General features: G+C 49.4%; 1 protein-coding gene across 1 annotated transcript; it reads right to left on the reverse strand.

Moving 5' to 3' along the window:
- Positions 1–551: 551 nt before the first annotated feature.
- LOC142476410 (uncharacterized) lies at positions 552–5,643 on the reverse strand. Its single transcript, XM_075581792.1, has 4 exons — positions 5,371–5,643; positions 5,037–5,090; positions 3,114–3,167; positions 552–2,028 (listed from the first exon to the last, which is right to left on the reverse strand). The coding sequence occupies exons 1-4, from the start codon at positions 5,641–5,643 to the stop codon at positions 1,417–1,419; spliced, it is 993 nt and encodes a 330-aa protein (XP_075437907.1). The 3' UTR covers positions 552–1,416.
- Between the last annotated feature and the right edge of the window lie 3,578 nt (positions 5,644–9,221).

Genomic DNA, 9,221 nt, shown 5'->3' on the forward strand with positions numbered 1-9,221 from the left:
CCAGTAGAGCAGGTCAGCCGGTCAGCCGGTAGAGCAGGTCAGCCGGTAGAGCAGGTCAGCCAGTAGAGCAGGTCAGCCGGACAGCCGGTAGAGCAGGTCAGCCGGTCAGCCGGTAGAGCAGGTCAGCCGGTCAGCCAGTGGAGCAGGTCAGCTGGTCAGCTCTGAGATCAGCATTACTTATATCCCCTACACGTTGCCCCCTGCATGTAATGCTGCAGAACAGCCGCACTGCATATACTGTACATGAGATACTTAACCCTTTCTTTTCGCTCGACTCTAATCTGAATGATTTGCTAATTGGTTTGTAATTAGAGAGATATTTGTAGCAGAATCCCATGTATGTTCTTTTTACCCTTTTAGATACCATTTTGTGTAATAAAAGATATGACAGATCAGAGGGGCTTCCTGTTTGCACGTGTGTTTTGGCAGAAGTGTATATGTGACCCTATAAATCTCCTTCACACCCGGGCTTGGCAGCGTGACACTAGTGCAGCGTCCTAGGTAAGAATCACTGAGCTGTTAGCAATAGATACAATGGATAGAAAAGACACTACACATAGGTTGGATTAAAGAGAATATTTTATTGAAATAATTAATCTCTTTGCTGGTAGGGGCCTGCAGCACATTGCAGAGCGATATAGTAACACGCAGAGCAATGCATTGCAGGCCCCACCGGCAGCAAAGGGGTGAAGACTAATGCAGGGTGTATAAAGATCTCACTGATAATTCATGCACAAAGGGCAGTTTGTTGCTGTGATCCAGAGGAAGGCGAAACATAACCCCTGCTGTGCAATGGGGGAAAAAAATTCCTTCCTGACCCCATTAAATGGCGATCGGAGGGTCCCTGGATCACTGCGCAGTGAGATCAGATGGAGCAGCACAGATCAGCGTTATTATACACAGGGGCACACTCAGTATATAGAGATGCGGGTGATGGGGCCCTTGTGCCCCTGTGTATAACTCACCTGCTCCCCCATTCCCCTGCATATCTATCCCATTCACCCCCTTTCCTCCCGCATATCTCGCAGGGCCGGCCGTCCATTAGGCGGTCGCCTAGCGCGCAAAGGTTTTAGGGGCGCATTAATAATAATTATAATTTTTTACTCTTATTATTTTTTATTTATTTATGGGTTTTTTTTAAATTATTTTTCTTTTTTTTATCCAGTATTTTGGCGCCCTTTTATTTTTATTATGCGTCGCTCTGGGTTGTGGTCGTAGCCCCGATAGCTACGCCACTGTTTATTTTATTATTTTATTTATCTTATTATTATTTTTATACAACTGGGGCGCAAATTTTAAGTTTCACCTAGGGCGCATGAAACCCGTGCACCGGCCCTGCTCCTAGTTCTCTCACCCTCTCATGCCCAATATCCCTATCTCCCTCTAGTACCTGCCCCTCCCGCAGCCTTCCTGATCTTATCTGCCTCTCCTGCGGTTAAACCAACTTCTCAGGGCCCCTAGAATACCCCTGTTTCTACGCCCTGGCCCCTCTGCTACCTGCCCCCGGGATCTTCTCCCCAGCCTGTGAAAGGGGAAGCAACACATCCCTCCACACCTCTCGTATTCCCCTTCGTTGTTGTCCACCTCGTCACCCCACTTGTCGTCCGCCTTGAAGTCCGTCTCGCTTTCCGTCTCGCTGTCCACCTCGCTGTCCGCCTCGCTGTCCGCCTCGCTGTCCGCCTCGCTGTCCGCCTCGCTGTCCGCCTCGCTGTCCGCCTCGCTGTCCGCCTCGCTGTTCGTCTCGCTGTCTGCCTCGCTGTCCGCCTCGCTGTCCGCCTCGCTGTCCGCCTCGCTGTCCGCCTCACTGTCTGCCTCGCTGTCAGCCTCGCTGTCCGTCTCGCTGTCTGCCTCATAGCCCGTCTCGTAGCCCGCCTCGTTGCCCGCCTTGTAGCCCGCCTCGTAGCCCGCCTCGTTGTCCGCCTCGTTGTCTGCCTCGTCGTCTGCCTCGTCGTCTGACTCGTCGTCCGCCTCGTCGTCCGCATCATCGTCCTCTAGGACAAAGGGCACCACCTTTGTGCGTCCGCTGACCTGCAGGAGACATGAAGTGTTTGTAACCAGGGACAGTGATACTCTGTATCGCAAGAGTTCCTGTGCCACTTATACCCCATCCCCAATACCCAATTATACCGCCCTCCACAAGGCCAGTACTTGTTATACCCAACTTCCCTTGGCCCAGTACCCAGTTATACACCCCTCCCAAGGTCCAGTACCCGTTATACCCTACACCCCTACCCAGGCCCAGTACCTGTTATACCCACCTCACCAGGCCCAGTACTCAGTTATACACCCCTCCCCAGGCCCAGTACCCGTAATACCCACCTCACTAGGCCCAGTACCCATTATATACCCCTCCCCAGAACTCCGTTATATCTCTCCCCAGGGTCCTTTACACACACCCTCCCCAGGCCCAGTACCGTTGTACCCACCTCACCAGGCCCAGTACCCAGTTATACACCCCTCCCAAGGCCCAGTACCCGTTATACCCTACACCCCTACCCAGGCCCAGTACCCGTTATACCCACCTCACCAGGCCCAGTACTCAGTTATAAACCCCTCCCCAGGCCCAGTACCCGTAATACCCACCTCACTAGGCCCAGTACCCATTATACACCCCTCCCCAGAACTCCGTTATATGTCTCTCCCCAGGGTCCTTTACACACACCCTCCCCAGACGCAGGACCCCCAACGGTGGAGGTGTAATGCCACATGGGTAGTGGAAGGTTTCTCAGAGAAGGTGTCCATGTGTCACAGCTGTTTTATCACCTTGGATGAGAAGTCTCCCTACTCTCTGCCTTTCCTATCTCTCTCCTGTCAGTCTCTCTCTCCACCTTTAATCTTATCTCTTTTATTTATCTCTGTCCCTCCTTATTTTTGTTTCTATGGTTTTCTCCACCCCCCCATGTAATAGGGGCACAAACCTCAGATTTGGGGAACGCTCCCATCCCATGAGACCCGAGGAAACAGGGACCCACTAACCTTCATTAAAACATCTCCAGCAGGTTCTGTATTATTACACTGTAAAGTGTTGCAGACTTTTCCATAAATAGTGTCCTGTACAACAGCTAATAGCACAGTGTGTGCGACAGATTCACAGCTCCGCCATTCCCATTTACCTCTAAAGCGCTGTTTCTTGCTTCTTCCTCGTCGCTGTCCTCCTCCTCCCATGCCTGTGATACAGAGGATAGTAATGTGATCACATGTATTCCTCACTCCTATACATGTCCTGGTGCTGTATGGGGGGTTTGACGGTTAAGCCAATTGTCCACAGAAGAAAGGGGGGGAGGGGGGAAGGAGGGGGCTTTGAAGATGTGCTGCTCAGGGGTTTGGTGCTCTTGCGTCGGGCAAAGTGATGTCTTGAGGTGTACGGGAGGGGAGGTCAACGGGAGGGGCGGCGAACGGGAGGGGCGGCGAACGGGAGGGGTGGCGAACGGGAGGGGGGTTGAGGCGGCGAACGGGAGGGGGGGTGAGGCGGCAAATGGGAGGGGGTTGAGGCGGTGAACGGGAGGGGGGTTGAGGCGGCGAACGGGAGGGGGGGTGAAGCGGCGAACGGAAGGGGGGGTGAGGCGGTGAACGGGAGGGGGGGTGAGGCGGTGAACGGGAGGGGGGGGTGAGGCGGTGAACGGAAGGGATGTTGAAGGGGAGGCAGGGTGAGGCGGTGAACGGGAGGTGTGTCCGCGGTAGGGTTGACGGGGAGGGGTGGTGATGCGTGTGTGGTGGCAGGGTAGATGACCGAGTGCGTCTGCAGTTCCGAGAGGGCGTGCGTCGTGTGAGTAACAGAGGTTGGTGTGTGGGAGGCGCGGTGAAGGTGAGCTGGGTCGACATTAGGGTGTGCGGGCCATAGAGGGTGGTGGAATAGCATTGCTGAGGTGAGCGGAGGTGTGGGTAAGCGGTGAACGTGAGGGGTGCTGGCAGACTACAGAGGAGTGCGTGCGGTACCGAGAGGGCGTGCGTCGTGTGAGTACCAGAGGTTGTGGGGTGGCAGGCACGTTGAACGTGAGATGTTCCAGGATCCACAGTAAGGTGTGGGGGACAGAGAGGGTGCCGGCGTAGCATTGGGGATGTGGTACAGAGGAGTGTGTGCGGTCCAGAGATGGTGTGCGTGTTCGCAAGTGGTGAGGGAGGGAGTGAAGACGCGCTGATCGTGAGGTGTGGGGCCACGTTAGAGAGTACGGTGTGTGGTCCCGAGCGGCATACAAATTGGGTTGAGGTGGTGGTGAGGCGGTGAACAGAGGTGTCCGAAGAGGCGTGCTACCGTGCGGTGTTGGGTGCCGGGGGTGAGTGTTGCGTGAGGGTGGGGTGCAAAAGCATAAAATGGCATATAGTTTGTTTCTAAGAAGACACTGTACCTGAGTATTCGGCAGGGGATGAGCAGTGGGGTTATTTTATTTTCTGATGTGAGAGCAGGCAGTGAGGCGTCAAAATGGCTCCCAAAGCTCAGTGAATCTTGGGAGAGTGTGGCAGTGGTGTAGGTGTGGTGAGCGAAGGCAGCAGGCCAATGAGAGGTGTGCGGGGGCGGGGGGTGCCAATGGACCAATCAGATTGACCCGAGGCTGAGTGACGGACCAACGAACCAATCTGATTGCCCATAAGCACTGCTAACATAAAACGTTTAAAAAAAATAATATATATATATATATATATATATATATATATATATATATATTGTAGTGTGTGTCTGTGCTTCTACAAGAGTATCAATCGGTGTATATTTTAGTGGGTATATGTGTGAATATAACTGATTGTGCGTTTGTATCTCACTCTCGCGCGCTCTTGCTCTATCACACACACACACACACACACACACACACACACACACACACACACACACACACACACACACACACACACACACACACACACACACACACACACACACACACACACACACACACCTTTTTTAGGACTCTAGCACTGTAGCACTGAGAGTCTTAGCAAACACATAGAGATACAGCGAGACATGAAGGAACACAAGATACACTCAAAAGGAACATGAAAAATGTGTGCGGCAGATTCACAGCTCCGCCATTCCCATTTACCTGTGAAGCGCTGTTTCTTGCTTCTTCCTCGTCGCTGTCCTCCTCCTTCCATGCCTGTGATACAGAGGATAGTAATGTGATCACATGTATTCCTCCCTCCTATACAGTACATGTCCTGGTGCTGTATGGGGGGTTTGACGGTTAAGCCAATTGTCCACAGCACTCAAACAGTAATAATTTTCACAACCCAACGTTGCTTCTCAATGTTAGCAACGCTTCGGAGTAATAGACTCCTGCAAGGCCCGTTCCCCGACAGGGGGGGGATAGCCGGGACAGGTGTCCCGGTCCAGGTGTCTGTGGGAGGGCCCGGCAGGTGCTGCAAGCTGGGCCTAACCTCTAGCCTGGCCGGCTGCCAGTCCTCTCGTGGCCGGGTCCCGGATATCCCTCTGCTGCAGGCCTCTTCTTTCTGTCCCACGCCAAGCTTCCAATGCCGGCGCACATCTCTGATGTCAGCCTGCCGGAAGTAAGCTTGGCCCAGTTTCTCGTGTGCGCCAGCGTTAAAAGCACATGGACAGAGAGACAGGGAGAGCCGGGGCCCACAGAGAAGACCTGCAGAACTTGCAGGGCCGGCCGGGGCCCCTGCAGACACCGGGCCAGGCCGAACCATCCACAACGTAAGTCTGTTTTTTTTTAAGTATTTGGGGGGGGGGGGGAGGGGGTGTTGTTTTTATATGCAGGGGGGGGTTATATGTATTGGGGGCTTTTAAATATGCATTGGGCTATTTTTTCTATGCATTGGTTTCTTTTTTTTATTTGCACTGGGGTGTGTTTATATGCACTGGGGTTTGTTTATATGCACTAGTGTTTGTTTATTTGCACTGGGGTTTGTTTATATGCACTGGGGTTTGTTTATATGCACTAGTGTTTGTTTATTTGCACTGGGGTTTGTTTATATGCACTGGGGTTTGTTTATATGCACTGGGGTTTGTTTATATGCATTGGGGTTTGTTTATATGCATTGGGGTTTGTTTATACGCATTGTTTTTTTAAAAATGTATTGAGTTTATTTTATAAGCATTGTTTTTTTTGTACACCGAGAGGGTGCATGTGTAGTGAGAATGAGAGGGAGCATATGTCTGTATATAACCATTAATGTGTGTATCTGAGTGAGTGTATGTTACTGTCTGATAGTTTCTATGTTTGTAAAGCATAATGAGAAGTGTGATTGTGTGTGCGCGTATATATATATATATATATATATATATATATATATATATATATATATATATATATATGTATATATATATATATATATATATATATATATTTATATATATATATATATATATATATATATAATCGTGTGTGTCTATGCTTCTACAAGAGTATCAATCTGTGTGTATTTTAGTGGGTGTGTGTGAATATAACTGATTGTGCGTTTGTATTTTAGGAGCAGGAACCTGTTGGTACTACGTTCCTGCAGTTTTTTAGGAGCAGGAACATGTGTGTGTGTATACTGTAGGTGTGAATATATATAGGAACGATACTCTGTGCCGCTATCTCTCTCTCTCGCTCTCTTGCTCTTTCGCACACACCCCTACACACACACACACACACACACACACACACACACACACACACACACACACACACACACACACACACACACACACACACACACACACACACACACACACACACACACACACACACACACACCTTTTTTAGGACGCTAGCACTGTAGCAGTGAGAGTCTTAGCAAACACTTAGGGGGCTATGCAATAAGCAGTGATAAATAGTGATAAGTCATTTTAAGAGCGCAAAGTGCTCTTAGAACGTAACGTTACTCCGAGCGCTATTCCCTAAGCCGCGCAAACAGGCCCTTTGCGCTCTAAAACTGCCTTTTTCCTGGAAAAAAGTCCAACTTTGCTCGTACGATGAGCTGTGTGCGCTGAATCCTGCCCTTCTGCGGGATTCACTAAGCAACGCAAACTTATTGTACTTATTCTAAACACATGATACATAAAGCTTGGCCCCTGCAGACGCACTTACCAGAACTCCCTCCTACTGTCTCTGTACGTTCTGTATGTTACTTTTATGTCTAAAGCACTTATTCCCATGATCTGTTATTTATATTATCTGTTATTTACTTGATTACCACATGTATTACTACTGTGAAGCGCTATGTACATTAATGGCGCTATATAAATAAAGACATACAATACAATACTTGAACGTTGTGCTGAATAAAGCTCACCAGCTAAAGCAGGTGATAAAAAAAGCAGGACTCTGAAAAAATTCTTTGTTTAACTTTTTACAGGCGCAAAACCCTGGCTGACCCCGAGGGAGGCCGGGGGTCGCGCGGGTGTCCCCGGCTAAACCCGCGGCCGTCCCGGGGTCCCCGCGGGCCTGCGGTACCAATCTTGTGCCTATAAAAATACTAAACATTATCTCTAACTAAATACACCCCCCTAACACATACAGTACAATAATGTGCAAAATAACTATTATCCAGATATGGATAATAGATTATTTGCCCATTATTAAATACTACATTAGCATACCTAAATAAAGTAAATAAAAACAGTAGCCAGCTAATCCAATGAATACAAGCAGTAATAACATCAACAATGAATTAATTAAACCATTTAACCAGAACGCAAACCCATTGAGCTTAGTGCAAAGCCCCCATAGAGATACAGCGAGACATGAAGAGACACAAGATAAACTCAAAAGGAACAAGAAAAGTGACAGATCTAGTATAACAAGTGACAGACATACGCAGGGTTGATAAGAAAAGAGACAGTCGGATACTCACAGAGAAATGATCAGATAGATAACCTGTTTCGGTGACAGAATCAGGACAAGTTCCAATAAAAGCCAGACACACTCGGGGTAACAACGTTTTATTTAAACACCTGGAATCTTGACCCCTCCGCCTGTAGTTTGGGAAAGGCTGAGGGTTTTGGGATCTAAGTGTGTGGGGTTCTCTGTGTCTGGAGAGACCCCTAAATGTTCTCTCTGTGTCTAGTGAGACCCCTAAATATTCTCTCTGTATCTGGAGAGACCCCTAAATGTTCTCTCTGTGTCTGGAGAGACCCCTAAATGTTCTCTCTGTGTCTAGGGAGACCCCTAAATGTTCTCTCTGTGTCTGGAGAGACCCCTAAATATTCTCTCTGTATCTGGAGAGACCCCTAAATGTTCTCTCTTTATCTGGAGAGACCCCTAAATGTTCTCTCTGTATCTGGAGAGACCCCTAAATGTTCTCTCTGTGCCTGGGGAGACCCCTAAATGTTCTCTCTGTGTCTGGTGAGATCCCTAAATGTTCTCTCTGTGTCTGGGGAGACCCCTAAATGTTCTCTCTGTGTCTAGTGAGACCCCTAAATGTTCTCTCTGTGTCTTTGTGACCACTAAATGTTCTCTCTGTGTCTGGTCAGACCCCTAAATGTTCTCTCTGTGTCTGGGTGACCCCTAAATATTCCCCAGTGTAACTTGCTTCAAAATAACCCAGAAAAGTAGCATTGAGCCTTCGGTGACCGGGCGCTATGACCAGAGGGACTAGGCTCTCCCTTACCTGTGAGTGTGGACTATGTCCCCACTGGCCTCTCCCTCCCCCCTCCCCTGGCAGTGAGGGTGACACGGCCGGGGGAAGAACCAGGGAGGTTAGAATTAGACAGAGGCGCGGGGGTCAGCCTACGCCCTGCCATGAGAGTCCCGCCCACTCTGCCCTTTATTGTGAATATTGGTAAATATGTTGGTTGTACGTGTTTAAAATAAAAAAAAGAATAAATAAACAATGAAAATGAATAACAGAAATAAAATAAAAGGTGGTGGGAGTGGCGAGTGGGCGCGGCTTATTTACACGTGTGCGTTCCTGGGGCCCGTTCTCGCCAGACGGCCGTTGTAGGGGGAGTTACGGCCATTGGATCAGGTACCTTTGGCCTTTACCCAATGAGCGAGCACTCCGGCAGGGGGTTGGCACTTATTAGGTTAATTGAAGTTTTAATAGAAAGCCGCGGCCTCGCATCGCCAGACCTCGTGTTTGTGGTTATTTATGTATTGGTTATGGTGGGGTTTGGGACGCCAAGTGTAGAAGGGAAGAGGGGGGGGGGGAGGGGGGGAGGGGGGTGGTCTCACAGTCTCCGAGGTCATGTTTCTATTTTATCAAATGTTTCCCCAGGAAAAAATTCATTGAGTTACCTCTGGTTTTCAGGCATGTCCTGGGGGAGTTATCACAGAGACACA

This window comes from Ascaphus truei, unplaced genomic scaffold (genome assembly GCF_040206685.1).
Source record: "Ascaphus truei isolate aAscTru1 unplaced genomic scaffold, aAscTru1.hap1 HAP1_SCAFFOLD_1583, whole genome shotgun sequence".
NCBI classification, from domain to species: Eukaryota; Metazoa; Chordata; class Amphibia; order Anura; family Ascaphidae; genus Ascaphus; species Ascaphus truei.